General features: G+C 38.2%; 2 protein-coding genes across 2 annotated transcripts; both read right to left on the minus strand.

Annotated features, from left to right (window-relative positions):
* Positions 1–768: 768 nt before the first annotated feature.
* LOC144436297 (ileal sodium/bile acid cotransporter-like) lies at positions 769–7,594 on the minus strand. The gene is made up of 4 exons (XM_078125050.1): positions 7,190–7,594; positions 3,200–3,569; positions 2,188–2,398; positions 769–1,962 (listed from the first exon to the last, which is right to left on the minus strand). Exons 2-4 carry the CDS (start codon positions 3,565–3,567, stop codon positions 1,330–1,332), a joined length of 1,212 nt encoding a protein of 403 aa, XP_077981176.1. The 5' UTR covers positions 3,568–3,569; positions 7,190–7,594; the 3' UTR covers positions 769–1,329.
* A 2,206-nt stretch (positions 7,595–9,800) lies between these two features.
* On the minus strand, positions 9,801–21,120 carry LOC144438319 (pleckstrin-2-like). The gene is made up of 9 exons (XM_078127389.1): positions 20,824–21,120; positions 18,101–18,256; positions 16,814–16,989; positions 15,060–15,151; positions 14,347–14,516; positions 13,824–13,976; positions 13,138–13,221; positions 12,599–12,677; positions 9,801–12,310 (listed from the first exon to the last, which is right to left on the minus strand). The coding sequence occupies exons 1-9, from the start codon at positions 20,878–20,880 to the stop codon at positions 12,168–12,170; spliced, it is 1,110 nt and encodes a 369-aa protein (XP_077983515.1). The 5' UTR covers positions 20,881–21,120; the 3' UTR covers positions 9,801–12,167.
* Positions 21,121–23,281: the final 2,161 nt, after the last annotated feature.

The raw sequence follows: 23,281 nt of genomic DNA on the forward strand, positions 1-23,281 counted from the left end.
AATGGTGATACTGATACTGAACGTTTTGACTCATATTTTGAACACTACAGAACCAATAATATATGGACGCACGTTGTCGTCACATAGAAGGATTAGGGTATGAATTTCACAATTTTTCGTTCGAAGGCGTTCGACTATGATTGTATGAAGTATTAGGGTTGTTGTGTAAATCGATACACTGTCAAGTGTATTGTTTCAATTGGTGGAAATCGTTATCACGTTAATATTTGATGAGTCTATAAAAATTGTCTTGATTAGAAAAGACGTCACGGTGTCTCAAGCCCGTCCATCCCTGCACTTGACCATTCTTCGTCAGGAGTGGGGATGGGGGGTTGGGGGAAAGTGCGTGTGTTTGAATTTACAAATTTGTATAATTCAAAATACCAACCAGAAACTTGTCTTGGTGTTACGATCTCAAGACGTCCTGTCCTCTACACCAAGCCAGGTCTCCGGGCTACATATACACGACGAGAGTATGACCCGAGTAATATATACACCATACATTTTTAATCCATGGTTAAGTGATACAGCGATGTGGGTTATTTGGGGTTTTTTTTGGTAACAAGAAACTTGGCGCTTGTGGTGCTATATTCACAAAATTACATTTATCGTGTACAAAACGTTTGACAGTCTGATTTCGGAATAACTTTCACTACCGTACACCGTAACATCACCCCAAGTCATCCACCCTTAGGTATCATTACTGCAAGATAATTAACCACAAGCACTATGATCTACCCTACCCTACCACCACCACCACCACCACCACCACCACCACCACCACCTATATATCCTGAACAAAGAGTCAACGTACGAAAATAAGAGTAGTGCTTTTTGAGTGACAAAGAAATATGTGCATAAATTATGTTCTAAATGCCTTCGCTATAAGAGGCGAGATGTAAGATTGTTCAACGTAAGATAAAAAACCCCCTAAATTCTTACACTTAGACATCAGACCCCCCCCCCCCCCAACTAAATTGGGCAAAATCAAAATGTTTCGGGCAGCACAATCAATAATATGTAGTGCTATAAATACAAAGCCGGTATGTAGTTAGGAGAAAATCGTTCTTTTGTTAACACTTTACTATATTTTATGAGTGCCATGCAGTTACTATGGGGAAAATTACTCTATTTCTCAATTCTCAAAAAATCCCATTGTCACCCCAAAGTAAAAGAATTTAGTTTTTTTTTTAAATCTTACATTGAACTATTGATCTCGCCCCTAACTCTTTTAAATGTGTTGTTCTGATCAGTGTGTAAGACGGTTAGTTTGATTAGGACAGTGTGGGTTTGTAAGGAGGGAGCTGCTCACTGTGTCCGGGGGACTCTTTACTTTCTTGGGGTTAAAACCGTGCTTGAGTAAACAAATCTATTGTTTTCATCAGGGAACGATGTTTGGGCGTACTCGTCCACCATGTAGGGTTTCGAGGAATCGTTGTAATATGCCTTGTTTATATTCCCGCCAGCCGCAGCTGCGCTTACCGATTCACTGGACTTGCTGTTGGCAGCTGGGATGTTTGATTTGTCGCCACGTAATCTTTGCAGATCCCTTCCCGTGTCTAAAACTGCCAAACGCTTTTCTCCTAGATGCAGTCTCTTGTAACACCAATACAAAATGATAACGCCGAATCCCTCAACCACAACCGCCAGAGTGTGAAGAATGGGTACTATCATCATCTGACCAATCCCTGGACCCGCTCCCTTTCCCTGAATGACGAGAAGGTTGATGAGACTCAAAGCGAGGGCGCCGTTCTGGACTCCAGTTTCAAACGCAATCGTTCTACATTGGTACTTGTTACGCTTGAAGATCCAGGCGATGCAGTAGCCAAAAATGTAGGAAAGAACTGGATAGGTGAAAGCAACAAGGTAGGGGCGCCAAGACGATTGGAAAATGGGAGTGAAGGCGACGATATACAATGTCATGGTTGACAATACTCCTAACACGACGAATATGTTTATTACCTAAACAGGGTAAACAAAGGAGAGATTAAAGAAGTTATATACAAACGAGACTGAGACTGAAAGAGAATGATTCGGTAATATATTAAATGTTGTACCTGCTATGAAAATAGTAAGAGCCATATTAAAACCCAAAACGTTCCCTTCCGTTATCACTCCACCTCGTTTGACAAGTCCCTGGGCAATCCCTTCCTTTAACTGTGTTGCCTGCAATTAGATCTTACTTACCAGACCAATTTTTTCGGCTGGTTTTGGCCATTTCCATCTGATAAACATGCCAAAAGCGACAGGAACAAGAAGAACGACCAGGGAAATGATGATATCACGAGTAGATGGGATAAGTGTAGTTGTTAACGTTGCCCAGCTTTGACTATAGAGGTATATACACAACGGCATCATACCTATGCCAAGGATTGTTGATACTGTTGTCATACACACACTGCATCAAAGAAAAAAATTGTGTACTGTTATAATGAGAGAACCTGTACTACATCAACAATGAATTTCATAATGCATGCCAAAGCAATCCTGTGGCATGGAAATTGAATGTGTTTTCCTGTGTGTCAGCAACTCTATCCCGGGTTTCATCATCCTTTGTTAGGATAAGCGTAATGGAATCATGGGACAGCATTTTTTTTAATGATTATATTATACAGCGCCTTACAAGTTACGGTTCCCTGGCCTTGTTTGATACAACCACACATGTGCCACTACAAAACTGCACGATTGAACAAATAAAGAGTCTTGGAAGTAATGTGCCACTATGCAGGCATCAACAAATGCAGACATAAAAACATCGGCGCCTACACGTCTGCATCTAGTTACTGTATGTTTAAACTGTTTTATTTCATTCGGACTAATTGTACTTTGCAATCTTGTTATCATACAGTGTTGAATGCGCAGTTTCCTATTGGTTTAATTTCCTTGTGATTGTGTTAAACATAGCCAGTGAACAGAAACCTGCAACGTGCTGTATGCAATATAATGGTCTGAAGTTATTGAGACAGATCTCTAGATGTTGAAAGAGTGCATGATTTGTGTGAAGTTAAATTTAACAGTTTCTATTACACCAGTCAGTTATAGCCTAAATGTTTATGTTCTGTATTATAATAATGTCTTTAACCCCCACTTTTGATAGTTAGGTATACTGCTATGCTTGTTCCACCCATTTTTATAAAAATCCTAACAATTGTAATGACTGTAGTTCTGTCAAGTACAAGGATATTCGTTTGTACTGTACCTTAAAGTTGGATCACCTTCCGTCCAAAATGCATAAAAGTTAGACAACAGTCCACCGGGGCAAGAGGCAATGATGATGGTGCCAACAGCCATATTAGGTGGTAGTTGAAATAGGTGTGCTAGGCTAAATCCAAGCGTTGGCATAACTCCAAACTGACACAACGCTCCAAGAGTGACAGCGACCGGTCTTCTCAGGATTTCTTTGATGTCACTTACCGTCATCGCGCAGCCCATGGCAATCATCATCAAAATCAAGGTGACATTGATGTCGATCTGACTAATGATGACCAATTTCAGATCAGGTGTCCACATAGCTGGTCCAGTCATGTTGCTGGCATTGCCCATAGGGACAGTCAGTGTGGTTGACATTTCTATAAGAAACAGAAAAAGGTAATTTTCAATTGTGTATTTAATTTATAAACATTCAATTTAATGAAGTCAAAGTGTCAACAAGGTAGGAGATACAATGTAAGAAGCAAAGTGGGGTGGGCCAGGATCTGATAATGTATGGTGGTTAGTATATATAGGCATGGAAGTATAATCCACATGGGTTATACTTCCATGGTATAGGGTAGGGTAGGGTAGGGTAGGGTATGGTATGACATGGATCTGTGTAGGATTGGGTTTGGTAGGTGGTTCTGTGTAGGATTGGGTTTGGTAGGTGGATCTGTGTATGATTTGGTTTGGTAGATGGATCTGTTTAGCATTGGGTTTGCATAGGATTTGGTTTGGGTTTGTGTAGGATTGGGTTTGGTAGGTGGATCTGTGTAGGTTTGGGTTTGGTAGGTGGATCTGTGTAGGATTGGGTTTGGTAGGTGGGTTTGTGTAGGATTGGGTTTGGGTTTGTGTAGGATTGGGTTTGGTAGGTGGATCTGTGTAGGATTGGGTTTGGTAGGTGGGTTTGCGTAGGATTGGGTTTGGTAGGTGGATCTGTGTAGGATTTGGTTTGGTAGGTGGATCTGTGTAGGATTGGGTTTGGTAGGTGGATCTGTGTAGGATTTGGTTTGGTAGGTGGATCTGTGTAGGATTGGGTTTGGTAGGTGGGTTTGCGTAGGATTGGGTTTGGGTTTGTGTAGGATTGGGTTGGTAGGTGGTTCTGTGTAGGATTGGGTTTGGTAGGTGGATCTGTGTAGGATTGGGTTTGATAGGTGGGTTTGTGTAGGATTGGGTTTGCGTAGATTGGGTTTGTGTAGGATTGGGTTTGGTAGGTGGATCTGTGTAGGATTGGGTTTGCGTAGATTGGGTTTGTGTAGGATTGGGTTTGGTAGGTAGGGTAGACAGCTATACATGTACATACCAATGTACATTTGAAGCAGAAAGAGGTTTTGCTATTTAGAGGCCCCTTCCAACCATGACAATTTTCAAGGTCCTTCTTCGCACCCCGAATAGTAATCATCATCTGCCATTTTCTTCTAAGACCCCAAACATGTACAAAAAATATTCTGCTTCCTCCCTAGCATTTGGTTTGGTCGGTAGGTAAGCTTAGGGTAGTGCAGGATTTGATTTGCATGGTAGTGGTGCATTGGGTTAAAGTCATAAGGCTGTGTATAATTAGTTTTGGTATAAGGGATTTGGATTTGATGGTAGTGTAGGATAGGGTCTGTAAGAAAGGATACATTGTATGGTTGAAGGGGGGGGATAATGGTGTATTGGGATAAGGAGTTAGGGATGCATTGGGTTTGGTTAAGGGATAGGTATAAGGTAGGACAAGGTAGACAGATGAGTAGATAAGGTTTGCTATTGTCGGTAAGGTAAAGTATATGGTATGGTTGGAATGGTAAGGTAAGGTAAGGTAAGGTAAGGTAAGGTAAGGTAAGGTAGATGTTTTCATATGTCATAAACTAGTACGCTATCTTGAAAGTCATCACAACTCAAATAAGAGAGAAAAATGAATTACAAGTATAAAATATATCAGACCACCGTAGAAAACTATAATTACCTTAATAGTGGTCTGAGCAATAGTAGAAGAAATTTTCAAACAGAAGAAAATACAGTCATCGCTGTCACTTGGTCAAATATTGTATTCTGGATTTTTATCCACCGAGTAAAGATATTCCTATCCGAAGTTTGTATTCCGTTTGTAAAACTGATTTGTTTGTATCACTACGTACTTAGCTACATGACTGTTTGAATTTGTGTAAAATGTTTTCAGTTTATAGTTCTGATGTTTGCAAAAGAAATGCAAGGCATTCTAATGTGAACCAGTGCATGTGAAAAAAGGAGACAGTGATGGGTAAACTTAAACCATAAAATGAAGTCTATGCAAACAAACATAGCTGCAGTACAATGAGACATGACTGGCGTAATAAAAAGGGTACTATAAATCTCCGTGCGAAAAAAAAAATGTTCTTGCCTTTAAACAAAAAAAGTCCAGAGAGGATACTTTACAGCCGCCTTCGGCTAAAATGACAACCTTTGAACCCCAGCTACCTCATTACAATGAGAACTTTCACTCGTGAAATATTCGAAATGTTTGACCCAAGAAAGAAAACATGTGCTATGTCATCTTTCAACTAAAGGTGTGTTGATACACTGACCTATTCTCAGACCATTACAGTGAGCTAGGGAGTCTGTGTCGTTTAATTTTTATGATTATGGCAAGATATCGTTCTATCCACACGTACACAATTGTTTCGATCTTTATCGTGATTCGAGAGAAGTGTAATTTCCAACAAAAAAAAAATTGGGGTCTCAAACTGTTTAAACCTATCCACCACACCCTGTTACTCATTCTCACAATTTCGAGCATAGTTTTTAGCTGACTCAACGGTACGTTATGGACGGCGCCTTCAAAAAAAGCCTGTGGCTTTACGATAATGCCTGTTACCTTTATATAAATGCATACAAGTGTAAATCGACAGCCACCACTACTCAGGGTTATTACGACACAGAAAATGATTGAAGTTTATAATATGTGCCACCGTTATCACATTCCCAGTAACCTATTCTACATCCGTACATGTATATTCAATGCTTTGGCGTGTAAATATCGAGACATGAATAATTGAAAATTAAGAAGTATATGGTAGGTTCATAGCACTGTTGTTGTTGTTGTTGTTGTTGTTGTTGTTGTTTGTTTGTTTGTATGTATGTATGTATGTATGTATGTATGTATGTATGTATGTATGTATGTATGTATGTATGTATGTATGTATGTATGTATGTATGTTGTTGTTGTTGTTGTTGTTGTTGTTGTTGTTGTTGTTGAAAAAGAAGAATTGTTACTAGGTGTAATGTCAAAGTATGTTGAAATTGTCAGTCAGTATGGACATTGCACACTTTAATAGACACAATTTCATGTATTCATTCATTCTTACTTATAATAATTATGTCAAATAACACCATTTTAAAGTCAAATTAACAAGAGTGTCTCTTTGTTGTCTAACAGGGAACAGTCGTGTGCGTGTGATTAATTACATTCAGAAGTCATATCAAACACCTTGAAACAGGTGTCTGAGTTTTGAAAATCCTCGACTACCTTATGCCGTGGTATTTCGGTATCCAAGAAAGGTCTTGATAGGAAGTTTTATAAGGTACACCTCACATACACACACACACACACACACACACACACACACATATATATATATATGAATGGTAAGGATTTTTCAATCAGACCGAACGCGATGGGGTTTGAATGACATTTTAAGACATACATATAACAACAAAGAGTTTTTACGAAGAACAGACTCTGAAAGACGTGCACACTGCACTATACAGGTGCTATTTAGTCAAACCCTAAAACATTTTGTCTGTTTTCAATATTTCTATCTCTCAAGTTTTATCACCGTAGCTGCCACGTTGTGTCGAGTAAACAAAATAGAATATCAAAGTTTCGAAGGATGTGTGCTTTCCAACGATCGCCAAGAACACTTTTAGTGTGGTCGTTGTTTCGAACAATGTTGTGTCAGTAAGTAACTATGTAGGTGTAATTTCCATTCCATTACAATCCTGGTATGTGTAAAAATACACCAGAATTGGCCCAACTTACCGACGTCCTTTGCTGTATTGGTTGTGTAAGACTGGGTGAACTTGGAGCTCAAAGGGAGATCAACTCACAATGACTACTCTCCTCCGATGTCTAGGTCGAGGACACAGCCACAAGTCAGCTTACATTCAGTATAGTGACTATATATTGTACCTTTTCTATTCGGGTCACACCGTTACCCAGAACACTTTCTTCAGTGGAGCGTAGAAAGACGGTGAAAGGTGGGTAGGGCCTATCCTAGTTTAGGTCAAGGCTGGGTTTAAGACGCTCTACTCAAAGACAAACAGAACTTTGTGAGAAACATTGACTCTGAACAACACGTGAACGTTTACATTATGTATTTAAACATCGGAATAATCTCAAAAAATTAAATTGACTTAATGGAGTGTCGTTTTACTTCGCTCGTCGTCCCCCTCACACTAAACAGTATAAGGTGTACCAGCTGACCTGTGCATATCAATGAGGACGTGATATATCGATTCTATGAGTACGAGTACGTACTTCGCGCAATTTTTTAGGTCAGTGAGGTGTTGCCATACCTGAACAGTGTTGGTGTGCTGTATCGATGTCAACATAGAATAACAAATAAACTCCCTTTTTTCACCCGATGCTTTTGAAGATAGTACTAACAGTAACACTACTAAATGTCGACATTTACAAAGAATGTTGTTCTCTTTTATTTTTACGAAGTACAACAGGTACAGAACTTCTTTTGTGATGGGAAGCTAGTAATTAAATTATTTAAGTCACACCCAAACATAGGTTTCGAGGTGGATGACCCAAGTGAGTGATGCGTCTTACATATTTACCTGTAACCAGTCTCAAATAATACGTTTTAGGGGAGGATGCGTGCTGTCAAATTAAGGAGCCTTCAATAATTACATGTGGGAAGGGGCGGGGAATTAGGGGCCGGGGTAATATAATTTTACAAATCGGTTCTCCGAGAGAGGGCCTTATTTGAGGAAATGGAAATAGGGCAAGGTCACATTTTACTTTGGTTCATTGTATTATATCTAACCTTGCACTATTTTGTAATTATTTGGCATCTGAACGATGCCACATCCAACGAGTGCCACCGCTGTACTGTGGCGGCAATATCAGAATATATCTCAGTAAAATCGCTGCTGACAACCATGCAGTGAATCAAGTATTCGTCATGGTATACTAAGGCCAGGAGTAGGTTTCACAGGAGTGAACTGAGGGGAACAATGTGGTAAGATAATAAATATATAATTAACAAAATATAGTGGTAATGAATTCATATTCGACCACATAGCTCTATATGCATGATCCTGTCTTGTTTTGCTATGCCCTATGTTAGTTGTCTTGTTTTATACATACAGAAGTTTCGTAACAGGTTACATGGAACGGGAAAGCTAGCCAGAGTACGTGTTGCAAACAACTGATAAACTGTCGAGTGCCCACACTGATATAAGTGTTCGCTTAGACAACTGTTGTCTAAAATTCTAGTGACAATAAAACAAGGTGACCCCAAAAAATAAACAATGAGCTGGAGGACACCACTGCACGCTTGACCGTTGGTGGCGTCATTCATGATATCACATCCGACCCAAAGTTGAGGTTCTCCCGCAATACTAGATTACAAACGGTCTCTTTTAGAATATTGCCTTAAATTTTGATTTTAGGATTCTGAATTGGAAACACGTGAGTAACAGGCACTAGGAATTGTATGCCAAGTTGTCATCATCAACAGTGAAAGTTGCTACATTCCTGACACAATCCTCGTCAGCGCAGTCACGTGCACTCCATTCCAAATATGAAATACCCCGTTTATTTTTTGTGTATTCCAGACAGATTACGGTTCGAACATGTTGTTTCCAAAACATGGTCGGTCACTTTATGGTCATGGCCATTGTTTTTAAAATGTCAGCTTCAAGGTTAGGACGTAGTGACGTCATTATTTCTCAGATTAAACCGTAGGGGACAGCCCAAAACGGTATGAATACGGTGATATGCATGAACTTGAGAAATCGAAAGTTAAAACTATACATATAGACTGATGAAAACAGACAATAATTGAAAACAATAGCTATTAAATCAATTATTTTTTTTGTACGTCATACTGTGGCCTAGTTTGCGTGTACGTGTACGTGTACTTTCCTTTATTCATTACGATACGTGAGTCACCGCCATTGTGTTCTGTTATCAGTACCATTTGAGAAGGAATAATATATGGTCAATTATTTTTAAAGTAATTACTTGCAAAATCGCTTCTATATCGTTGAACAATAACTGATTAAATGGTACCCTGATTTTCGCATTGCAGCCTTTATCCACAGCTTGACCAAGACACCCATGCCCCTGAACGTGAATCGCGCCCTCAGCAGGTGACTTAGCATATACATGTACACTGTAGTGTACATTGACGTCAAAATATTGAAAAACTACTTGAAACAAGTGAACAGTAATATTTACACAAAGTTGTGATTTGAAAATATTAAATACACAAAATATAGAATAACATCAGTATAAATTTTCACTGGAAATAAAACTAACATTATACAAAAACGTTCGGATACAAAACGTAATAAAATACCACGGTTTCACTACTGTCTTTGAAAAATAAAGAAAACTATTTTATTCATTAGAAATTAGGAAGATTGTCGTGGAAATTTAAGCTTTAAAAAAGTATTGGATTTAGCTTAAGTGGATTAAGCTTAAAGTGGGATGGGTTTATATAAGTCGAAAACCACTTTGAAATATCGATTCACTGATTTCAATCCAATTTTTTTCGAGAGGCGCTACTGCAAAAATCGGAACGATTTTGTTCTAACCTGTTGTAAAAAGACAGTTGTTTAAAATATAGTACTACAGTATTTTTTTTTTTTTTTATAAAAAACAAAATATTTCATTACATTTCTTTATCAAGACTTACATTATCATGATTATGTGACAGAACCCCATTTCGCGCGATTTGCAAGAGTGGCGTACTCAGCGTATTTGCACGAGCGAGTGCTTGCCGCAGTGTTCTCTGCGGCTGCAGTACTTTCACGAGCAAAGCGAGAGCTTATACCCCGTGCCAGTTACCCACACTGGAACTCACGTCGCATGGGGTTCTGTTATTATAATTACACATGTTTATCCGAAACAGCAAATTTCAGTAAAAAATGACATTATGCGATCACGAACGATCGCGTCCTCATATTTGCCTCAGACCACTATAGATAGTGGTCTGAGTTTTTGCATATAATTTGCATGCATGTATGCAGTTTTTCGGTATTGCACTGCAATGCACATGCCACTAGTACGCGCGCGCGCACCAGTGAAAATAATCTCTGGCACATATGTATTGATACAAACAAGGACTCCATCATTAAAATACAATTTCGTCATATAAAAATGTTCACATTCATCATATTGAGCCACAGGGCCCAGCGAGCATGCAATTGATCGATCGATCGATCGATTGATTAATTTAGTACTTGGTGGAATGATTGACCGATTGAATGATCAATATTGATATTGATCAATTGACTCATTGAGTTATGTGATATAAAACATTTTTTTCTTCTTTCGAATTCCCTGGCTACTTTTCTCTCTTTTAGCTGTATGTAATTCTCTCTTTTTTTATTGACTAGATAAAGACACATTGTCTATTCTTCTCCTCTTCTTTATTCTTCTTCAATCAATCAATCAATCAGTCAGTCAATCAATCAATCAATCAATCAATCAATCAATCGATCGATCGATCAATCAATCGATCAATTACATGTTCGCTGGGCCCTGTGATTGAGCCTAGCACACATGTAGTGCATTGAATACTTTAGTTTAAAACCGATCGTACAACTATTTCCTAGAATTCTGCATTTGTATTAGCTATGTAAATACAAGGGGGGGGGGGGGTATTCTTGAATAAATATGAACAAGAACCATGTTAAATAAAGACAATAGACTAGGGTATACACAAGACGGTGAAAACACCATTCGGTTTAGTCTGTAAGGTACGCCGTGTCGGACCCCCCTCACACATCGGCCAACCCCTTTGTAAGTGATAGCCGAGAGCGTGGCACGAACGTCGTATCTTACAGACTAGGTAAAGAAGAACACTTTAAGTAAATAACTCTTCTGATATGTAATTGGTCTTGAAAATAAAAACTGGTTAGTAAATTTTAGTTTCATTCTTCGTACATAAAATATAATATTCACCTCACATATAATCGTCCAAATAACTAACAACATACAGTACTGTGCAAAATATGGCACAGTTCACCCGTCACAGCTCTAGAGATTGATTTCTCCATTGAAGAAACAAATTCAAGAAATGTCGGTTGTTATCATTATTTCTTGTTGGTAAATTTGCAGGAATCTTGATTTACCTGAGACGCATCTAGATCTAAGAATACCATCATATATATTGATATTAAATATAAAAAGGTCTGATTCACGAAGGCCAGGACGTAACAGGTTGATATGACTGATATTGTCAATTCTGGTTTTGAAATATCCAATTAAAAAGAGTCGTCGCCTAGACGGTTAGGGTCAGTGTAGTCTTGCTGCTAGACCTTCGGGCTTTCTTCCAATACGATAAGCGAACGAAGTTCGCTTTGAGGGCTGAACGCCCGAGTGTTCCAGCCTCGAAAACGACCTTCGGTCGATTGTGGAAAGAAAGAAAGCCCGAGGACTAGCAGCTAGACTAATGTGTTCCACCCTCGACCTTCAGTCGCTTGTCGCAATTATCTGGGAAGAAAACTCGGCCGAGGTTAAGCAGCTAGACTAAGGTCAGTGAACTCCAGATACACAAATGGCGTGCCCTTTGAACTGTTCAGTATTCTCAAAAATATGATATGTTCCATTTGAGGAAATGGTACAATCAGATTTCCATATAAAACTGAAGATAATTAACATAAAACAACATTGAAGGGCCCTTTATGGATTAATAGAGCAAGTGTCGGGATTGGATGATGCCAACGGGTCTACTTCTGAAGGACATGTATGTATTGTTATTAGACGATCGAGTGTTCTATTCGGTGAAGTACGTGTGTGGTGATTGGATGGCTTTGACCCAGCCATCTAGTTCATCCTCTGTGTTGGCTTGCATGATGTAATTGTCTCCTTTGTGAGTTATGATTTTAAACAAGTTAGTGCGCGATTTGTTCTTCACCTCTGTTGGGAAAGGAAGCATAATATTGAAATCAATACTTGATTATAACATCGATCTGTCTGTCTGTCTGTCTGTCTGTCTGTCTGTCTGTCTGTCTGTCTGTCTGTCCGTCCGTCCGTCCGTCTGTCTGACAATAGAGACAAACAATACATCTTTAGTAATAAGTTTAGAGACCAATTCGATGTTTTGTATGTTAAAAATTACACTACACCCTTCATCACCTCCTCTCTCCCCACGAAGCTAACCAACTCACAGGACCTGTATAGACAGTAGATGTAAAATAGACCTACCCGAGTCCTCTTTACCGGAAATCACAAGTTCAACTCGACTTCGATCTAGAGAGATTACTCCTAAAGGCTTTTCATCTTGCTACAGACAAACGATATACGAGAGTGATCAGTAAAGCATGAGTTCATTTCTTTCACACAACAGTGAAACCGAAACAGGAAATCGTTACTGTATCATCGAATGTACTGGTCATGAAAACTGTCCTTTTCATGCGTCTTAATAATGTGGAGTTACTTTCCAGCTCAAATAGTTAGAATTACAGCAACACATCTTCGTTGTGCTAAAATGGACAATTCTTTGTGCGACAATGGACAAAAAAGCAGACGTTATGAAAATAATTTGAAACATTTAAAACAGGGATATATTATTGTTATACAGTCACGTTGTACAGTACCCCCATACGCGCACTAAAAAGAACAGTGCTTTTTGTGGAAATTGGTGTCTGTGCAAATACAGAAATGCAACCATTAATAACCTAAAAATGGTTCTGCAATCATATGAGTGGTAATACACGAGACAAACAAAAACTACAGTCACCTACCTTTGAACCCTTGTAATATAACATGTGTGGTGGATCTTTCTTTAAAACAAACATCCTTGTTTTCCAAGTGTGTCGAACATGGCCCTGCGAAGACAACATATACATGTACAAACATTACAGTGCTTTTCCTCAAACCAAGTCAAATCTATTAAATGCAGTGAGCCTGATCACAAGGTTTCATGTTGAGATAAACACCATAAAGATAACACACAAACATCGCCTACCCCGTGTGGGCTCTGTATTTAGTTAATGATGTAAACAGTAACAGCATGCATACTACTTTAACAGATTCTACCAACTTTCACTGGCTGCTGACCATGGATTTTGTTTGAACTTCAACAGATTACACCTTGTGCAGTAGTATGCATGCTGTTACTGTATATATCATTAACTAAGTACAGAGCCCACACGGTGTGAAACTGTATTTTGAATTCGATGTAATATGGTAAAGGTATTTGTAAGTGGGTAAAGTATACAGTGTAAGGTTGGTGAGCAAAGAAACGAACAGACGAGTAGACGTATATAGATTATAGATTGGAGCACAGGTAAACAAGTCTCTTTAACGTGATGATGATGATGATGATGATGATGATGATGATGATGATGATGATGATGATGATGATGATAATGATGATGATGATGATGATGATGATGATAAATAGCCACCAAGTCATAACTATATTTACCCTTTTCATGAGGAAACCTTGTTTAAGAATGTTCCCTTTGGGTTCCCTGGCTAGAGCGTCAAGCACCCTACCATTACCAGTACCCTCGTCATCGCTGTCCTCGTCACTACTGTCAAACGGACTTTTAGCAACTTCACTCAGTCTCAATGTTGACTATAATAGTATGAAATCAAATGAAAAAACCCCCCACATGATTGATAAAAACTCTTTGTATTAAAGATCTGAAGAGCTCAGGGGTTAACAAAATTTCAACCTGACATACATCATGCACATCCATTGCCAGAGCTTGACGCAAAATCTATAGCCAGAACTGATTTTAATCATCGTTGGGTAAAGGTTATAATGACTCTGACAATTCCATGAAGACAGCAAAAAAGGTAGGTTTGTTTAAACATGTTCTGCCAGGAATTGAAAAATACGAAAATACTATCATCTGAATATTTTTTATTCATTCAAAGTCCGTATTTATCTTTAAAACGTTCTGCTCTGCTCCCTTACAAAACTTTCAAATCATACTACTCACGAATCTGTATACGTTCTCGTCATTGTTCTCGAACTCTGAACTCTCGCCACTTTTACCATTCGTCAACGACTGGATGTGTCCTTCTTGGAGTAGACTGTTAGCAAGGAGGGTGGCATCCTCTTTGTTGGGGACAAACGACCACGATACCAGCCATTCTGTGACGTCAGTACCTATTAGGAAGGCAAAACAAAGAAATGATTTACAATGTACTTCCCTCACGCAGGAACCGTCTTTGCTCAAAAGGGAGACTCAATTTGTGCTTAAGTTAAAAATAAATCCATTACAACATGGTTTGTTGAAATGAAGTCTGGATAAAGGTGTGATCATTTTCCTTGTAAACCAAAGTTGTCCAAAATCTCTCAAAACTTTGCCATATGCAAGCTTCTTTCAGGTCAATGAACGGACGTAATGAACGATTCCAGCGGATGTTTGAGGGTTCACCATCTCGTTTTCAAGGAATCCGACACGTATTTATTTTCGCATAGAAACCCATATGGTATTCGGCGGCCATCTCGGATACTAAAATTGCCTAATTTTAATATCATTTTGACCTCTATTAAAAAAGACGCTGTAAGCGGTGTTGTCATCATTAAGGAGGTTAGCAAAAGGGTTGTGAAAATGTTCCCATACAAATTAACAATTTACTCTATCGCGTTTATTTACAACATGTAAGTACAGGGAGATCTCACAATACGACGCGGCACCTTTCTTACCTCTAAAGCAGTTCTTGTACTCTTTACCTACAACCACGACATTTCGACGGGGTAACCCCGCACTGGCATCCTGCATAGCGCCTATCAGTTCCCTGAAAACATATAGAAGTTATAAAATAAGCACACATTATTTACTGTTACACATTTCATAAAAGAGAAGTATAAGAGTTCAACAGTTCTGCGGTCCTCACTAGATGTATTACCATGACACAATTTCTTTGAAATGTACACACTTGTATTCTTTTGTATCTGGCGAATAAAATCTCAATACAATTCATTCTAATACGGAAAGGTGGATATGATCCATGCACAGATTAGTATACTAGTACGTACGTAGTAATGACCAGTGACAGAATACTTCACAAAACCCATCGTATAGTTATAGTACTTCGTCACAAACCACGGCCTGTTTTACGGCACCGTTCTTAACGAGCCGTCCCACTGGAAGTATACCGGAAGAAATAACAGCTGTGGTTTGCGAGAATGAGTGATCACATTGACCACCAATGAAAATTCAATATATAGTTATTAAAAATGGCAAGTTGACTGAGATAGAGGCGGTTTGTTATAACGTGTTACTTCTTGTTTGTTTTGTGTCTCTATGGTGTTGTGGAATTATTAACGTCAAGAGTGGAGCTAATTCATTCCAAGTAAATCCACCATGTTCTTGTGAAATGTCTCCAGATATACATATTGATATAGGTATCGTGGGTCGTTTTATATTACAAAATAAAGAGTCAGCGACCTCATCATCAATACATCATTTGCTTGCCATTTGGCAGTCAGTCTCAGAAAGTCAGTTGGCGCAAAGCTCGAACTTAGTTACAAAGCCTTTTACGATACACTTTGGCCTTATTTATGTGGGAAAAGTGACAAGTTGCGATAATTCAATTTTATAATCATTTTACAGTCACAATTATTATGTTTGTAAAAGGTCAGGGGTTGACGAAATCATGAAGTAACGTATAAATTATGCAATCAATCACATGCCATTTCTTTGTCATGGGGTTATGTTATGGTGATGTCTGTCTGTCTGTCTGGCTTGCTTGAGTGTCTGTCTTTCTATGATATCATCAGTTGCCCTAAAACGGTTGTTCTAAACCAAGAATATACATGTATAAGGATTTGGTAAATATCCTATGAATACTGATGAGTTGCTTGCTTTAATTAATGATTTTGGGTTTCAACCCCGGGCCATGGCATTAGTTTTATCTAATCAGGAGAGCAATAAGGATTACATAAGATCACCACATTGTTCAGGACTAGCTTTTTCTATAGCTCTGCCAGACAACTGTTTTTAACACCTTACATTTCAAAATCATAACCTGAAGTGGGCCTCCACGAAAGCAGGCTTCAAATTCCATTTTATTGTTCTTTGAATTAGGATGAGAAAGGTCACGTCTCCTATAAAACTTATTGATGTAACAAAATTGACTAATTTACATAATTAATTATTGTCAGTAATTAGGCAATATCTTAGGAATACAGTACAAACCTGTCTAATTCTGTTGGCGTGTACATTTCACATCAGTGATACCGAATTCTCAGGTTGAGACTACACAATATTGTATTATCATGCTACATTTACATGTTGGAATGATTTTTTGAAGTCATACTGAAACACAACACAGCGAAAAAATTATGACCGAGTTCGCGCATGTATATGAACGCATGCGCAAACTTAACTCGAATATAAATATTTGGGCGACCGAGAGTATATACCGTGATATCTCGATTGAAATTGAAATACTAACCCATGGCTGATATTTGGTAGTGTGTCTTTCGATGCACCGTTACCTCCCTGAGACTTGCTTGATTCTGCTCTCCTAATAGCCTCACCTATTAGCTGTACCCAGTCATCTCTTTCTTCTACGGACGCTGCTTGGATAAGAAATTCCTTTTTACCTCTTGTAAGAATCCTGAAAACGCCCTGTCGATAAACGCCATGGTTTGCGAGGATCAATATCAACGACGAACAAATATCATGAGTACAGTTGGTAAGCTAACACCAGTGTCTATACGAGCAGACTATCACTTTTGAAATACTATATACTAGTAGTGTACAGCCTCTTTTTCTTAAAGGTGATTCAAAATGCTCACATGCACTATCGCTAATTTGCTAGACGACATGTTTGTGAAATGCATTCTGGTTTTAAAACTTTTCAAAAGCGTCTGCAAATACCTTAAAATGACCCTTTTTCAGTCACTTCATTAAATTTCCGGCTCAAAACTACTTCTCTGTTTTGCGTAGATTAGAGACGGGGACTAAATGTGGGCCAACTATTTAGCATTACCAGGAAATAACAAGTCCTTCGAAAGTAAGTTCTAAAAGAAAACATCATATTTTTGTTTGCAGACGGACGTACTACAAGGTACGGCGTATTGTTCATTGATTTTCATTCAAGGTATACGGGTCTGTTGGCTCTCCGAGGTCATAGTGCAAATATTCCGAGGTCATATGCAAATGTTCTGAGGTCATAATGCAAATGTATGGATGTCACGACAACTGCAACTGCACTGTCGAAAGGGAGAGGGAATGTATCTATCTTTAAAGGGCAACTCCGCTCCAGGAAATTGAGACATTTTCATGAACTATGGATTCTGTGGAGTCATTTCATGATTTTACATTACCTACAATTACTTGCATCGCCTATAATTACTAATTACTAATATTGTGTCCAGTACCATTTTACATGATACAACTTGTATCAAACTTGAATTTCTGTTTGAGAAACCGGAATCCGTATTTAACCAATTGTCTGTACGTGACATCAATTACTTGCGATTTCAGAGAAGCATCGAGTAAATGCTGATCCCAGTCTAAAACGGTTATTTTTGAATTGCGTGTTTACCTTATAGTTCAAACCACTTTGCGTGATCGGTTGTGAGCAAGTACTTGCATTACATGGCCGCCACGTGTCACTTCAGTCACTATTCTATTAATAGAGTGAACAGTTCTCACAACAGTCCTGACGAAGTGATCACGTGAAGCTGATCATGAAACAGGTGTTATTTGGAGTATTACATGTACTTGAACTTACAGGTTTTTTGTTGTACTCTGGACACGGGGATATAACTGAACAACCCTGCAATGCGATGACCCCCACAGCTAGACTATCGTCTCTCTTCTTGTAGTACGACAAAGACTCCTGGGCCAAAACAAACCAACGCGTTCTCCAGTTTGTTCTACGATGACCCTATGTGAGTGAAGAAAACATGGGGTTACTATCCATAGTACTATAGTAGTCACATCCTCGAGTCTCGCGTTCTCCCTTCCACAATGAAGCAACATTCGTATTTGGAATCATGGAGGTAGAATCGTATGGGGGAGGGGGGGGGGGGTAAGATTCCGTCCTACCTCCATTTTTGGAATACATTCACCTTATCTTTATGATGCACCAAAGGGATTGACGTGAATAATAACCACACCGTTAAGAAGTTCATGCAAGCAACCATTAACATCACTCGTCAAAAATATATTAAAAACTAATATTTTGTTCTATCAAACATCAAGTTGGTTGAAATCGCAACTGCGCATGATTGTCTTAAGGGTAAACGCCTGCATATTAAGTTAATGGTCTCTTTATTTCGTAGTTCAAGGCCATCGGCCCAAATAACGAATCATTCAATATATACGTAACAAAAACAGGAAAACATACATGCAGTCATAAGGACAATAATTACAGGATTATTCACTCTCATAAACTTCTTTGTGCAATGTCATAGCATTGAAAACATAAGCTGCTAACCTTTGAATGGTATCAGTGTTATCGGATAAAAGTAAATTAAGAAAGTTTGCCTCACTTGGAAACTCAAAATATCTTCTCGGAATATATTTTGTTCTGTAATGGTCATAAAATGGACAAATTAGGAGAAAGTGGTATTCGTTTTCGACCTCTTTAGATTGACATAACTGACAAAGGCGTTGCCATCTTTCAATATTGTGTTTTCTGTCAGTCTCTATTCTGAGATAGTGTGTAGAACAACGAAAGCGGGCTAACATCTTGAGGTGTATAGGTACTTTAACAATGAACAAATATTTCTCTGGCTCTAGTGAGGTCTTAAACTCTCTATATGTCACTAACTTATCCATTAAACAAACTTCACTTTGCCATTTTGTGAACAAATACCTTTTAAAATTTTCAACAAATAACCCCACAAAACTATCAATACAGCCAACTTCTTGTCTTTCCCAAACGTCACGTAAGTTGCCGGGCGAGATACAGCAAATTTTTGACCTTATTAACCCAAGTTGGTCTTGTTCTTACACCAGAACATTCGATAGAATAAAGCATATCATAACATTTACGGGGATACCTTTTCTTTGACAAATTTAGTAATTTTGCCCAGTATTTTACACAACGCTTAGCAGTAATCAGTATGCAAATATATAGGGTATCTACCACACTCACCTAACACTGTAACGTTTGGAGCATTACTAGATACTCTGAGAAAAGAACGGCAAGCAAGATAGTGTATTCTTTCTAAAGATTCATAATAATCATAACCCCAAATTTCTGAACCATAAGTCAAATTGGCAAGATAACAGTATCAAATAATTTAAAGTGAACGTGAAATGATAACATCCCTGTCTTTTTAATTACTCTTTGAATATTAAAGAAAACTTTTCTAGCTTGTTGCGCCAGAGTTGTGGTAGCCATAGACCACTGGAGACGGCAAGAAAGTAAGACACCTAAATATTTGTAGTATGAAACTACTTCAATTGGTTCACCTCTGTACGTCCATTTTTCTTTTTTCGACAAACGCCCACCTGCTTTAAAAGTTACCACCTTTGTCTTGGAAAGATTAACACATAACTTCCACATATCACAATAGTCACTAAGAGTATTAAGTTGGCGCTGTAACCCTATTATCGTATCTGACATTAGTGTTACATCGTCTGCATACAGAAGACAAAACAATTCAGTCAGATCAGCACAAAGTTGAATACCACGCTTACAGTTTCTTTGTAATTCCCTTGGTAGTTCGTTTATAAAAAATGAAAATAAAAAAGGACTGAGCATGCATCCTTGACGAACCCCTAATGGGCATTCAAAATAATCTGTCAGACCTTCACTACCCCTTACACAAGATTTAACGTCCTGATACATAGCAAATAACATTTTAAACATTTTCCCCCTGATACCGCCTGCATATTAACAACAACATAAGGGATTGTAACTACAGTACTTTTTAAAAATAAATTGCTACCTGACCGGAATCAATAAGTCCTATGACATGAAATTGTACGTTTTATCACCATCAAGCGCAACTGTTACTTCAGTCATGTAGAGTACACGTGTACTGCCGTAACCATACACAACCACACGTTGTCTCAGATTTTCGACAACTCTGTTTCAACAAAGTATGGGCTTATACCATGTTATAGAGCGATGGTATGTATGATTTGGCCTTGGCTCTGTCGCCCACTACAGTGGCAACGAATCGTCGATATACGTTTTTTACTAATCAAAGTCCTCGTCAAACTGTTATTGTGATTTACGGTACAACAATCAGCATAACAATAGTCTAAGACTACACCTACATAACAGCTTAGTAAAACTACTATTCACGCCCATAAGCATTAGTGTTTTCGTAAGAGTTAAACCATAGTATGTTATCGACAATGATAGTTTGAAAGGTTATCTCCAAAACATTGAGAGGGTCACAAATTAAACCCTAGTTAATCACCATACACCGGCTATTATTATATGTAATGTCAACTACTAAGTGATTAAAATGAATCACAACAGTTCACAAATACCTTTTTAACTAGGAAGCCTTCTTTAAAGTTTACTATAGAAGCTTGTCCGTCATCCATATTTGTCCCACCGACAGCTTGTCCGGCAACCCGTGTGTGCTGTGTACCTGGACTCTTGGAGTTTGCGAGGTCAGTTCTGTAGGTCGAATTGAAACGGGCGGCTGTAGGTGAACAACAGTTAATTGTGATCGTTCACTACCGGGAAATAGTGAATATACTTCCTTCTCAAAGGGCGATGTACAGTACGGATAGTGAAAGCTGGTCGTCGTTCAGCCAGTACTGCCTTTACTTCCGCGTCACTTGCCGTTCAAAACAACACACAGAGGACGATGACCATAAAAGACCACCTAGGCGAGTGGTCATTTGTTGACACCTGTTGAGCTGAGTCTCATAATGACGCTCTCTGGACCACGTTGACACCGTGTATTTATCAGAAACTTGGACGAAATGTACTTGGTTAGAAGGCGGTACAGAGGGACGCACACTTCATTTTTTTTAAATTCAAATTTGTTATCTTTAATCAGAGACTTAAAAGATAAATTAATTGAGATGAGAAAAAAAGGAAATGTTTCAATTTGATGTTTCAATTTATTACTAGTTTGAAGGGAAATGTACATACGACACATTGTTGTTATTCTATGATAAAAAATTTGAGAAGTATATGCATAACGTTGAAACCAGGATATAAACACTGGAACACTTCTCTGTTTTTTGGTAAAATAATGTATGCAGATTAAATAATCGCATTGTTTTACAAATGTATCTGCACGTTAATGGCCTTGAGAGCACAGATAACCGTTTTTCTTGTCTGTGAAATGATTTTATAATCTCTTTAGTCCACGTAGTATTCGAGACTGCAAAATCATTTTTGATTCGATGCAAGGGTGTTATGTGTTTACGAATACAAAAGTAGACAGCCCATATAAACTTAAGCGCTCTATTAATTGATTAAAGAAAGAAAGACTGACAGACAGATAGAGACACAGAGACAGACAGACAGACAGACACCTCCATAACATAACCCCATGACAAAGGAATGGTATAATGTATACATTTACTTCATGATTTAGTTAACCTTTGACCTTTTACAAACACCATTGTGATTGTAAAAATTATTATAAAAAAGAGAATTATCGCAACTTGCAACTTTTCTCATAAATAAGGCCAAAGTGTGTCGTAAAAGGCTTTGTAACCAAGTTCGAGCTTCACGCCAACTGACTTTAATACGGGGAATATAACATTTCTGCGACTTACTGCCGAATGGCAAAACAATATGTATAGAGAAACAGAGAGACAACGAGAATAGAGAGACAGACAGACAGACAGACAGACAGACAGACAGACAGACAGACAGACAGACAGAGACAGATAGATAAATAGAAAGAGGTAGGTACGTGACGTGAAGTTAGTCAACATGCATAAATATTAATCCACGTATTGTATACAAACTGTACGTTTGCAAGTCAAATCATCAGAGCCACAACCATTGCTTGTTGAACAAAGATAACACAAAAACGTGTGTACATTTTATTACATTCAATGACAATGTTTACGTTTAAATTTACAATTCTTATTATCTAAATATCAAAACTAGACACGAAAGGGAGAAGTATCTTATCAAAATGCAACATATGACTAAAACACTGTAAACTGTCGTTGTAAAAGAACCCTCTTTGTGGCCCACAGTAGAAAGTTTCCCACTTCGATCAGTGAAAGTGGACAATTGACTTGTGGGTAAAGGTAGTCTCAAACGTCATTCTGTATTGAGAGCACCAAGCTATATAATTTCAGTTTTCCCCACAAGGTTTTGTAACTTCCTGTATAAATAGTAAGATATAATAGTAATATTCATTCAGTAAACTTTAACAGAGTTACAAATGTACGTCAAAGCGATATACATATGACTGGTAAATCAATATCGAAAAGTTATACATGTAGTACATGTTTTCCTATGAATTCTGAGACTAACAATTTACGTGTAATATATGAAGTATCCATTTGGCAGTGAAAGATAAATGCTCGCAAATTCCTGGAATATTTGTTTGGTTGTCACCGTCATTTCCTTTCAACGAGACGTGACCGAAATTCTTCCGATTGTTTGTACATATGTTAATTGTTAGCGAATTAAGTATTGACTACACAAGCCTAAAACTGGGTGTGGAGAGACGTATTTTCAAATCTTGTGTGCGTTCTCAGACCACTAAAAATTCGTTAGTACTTACTTCCTTTCTGTTTTCCATAATGGTCTGGAATGTTGTCAATGGAATTCTTAATATGATTACAGTGTCAACGTATTAAGGTGACGTCGCAATGACAATGTGTCAGATAATGAGAATTATATCACAAATACGTGTAATATGTACTACCTCTTTAGTCCTCGTTCGAGGCTTTCATAAAGTTTGATTTCGTCGCACTCGCATTTGTTCCAGTGCTAATCTAAACTTCCTTTCTGTTTTCCATA

This window comes from Glandiceps talaboti, chromosome 1, assembly GCF_964340395.1.
Source record: "Glandiceps talaboti chromosome 1, keGlaTala1.1, whole genome shotgun sequence".
Lineage (NCBI taxonomy): Eukaryota > Metazoa > Hemichordata > Enteropneusta > Spengelidae > Glandiceps > Glandiceps talaboti.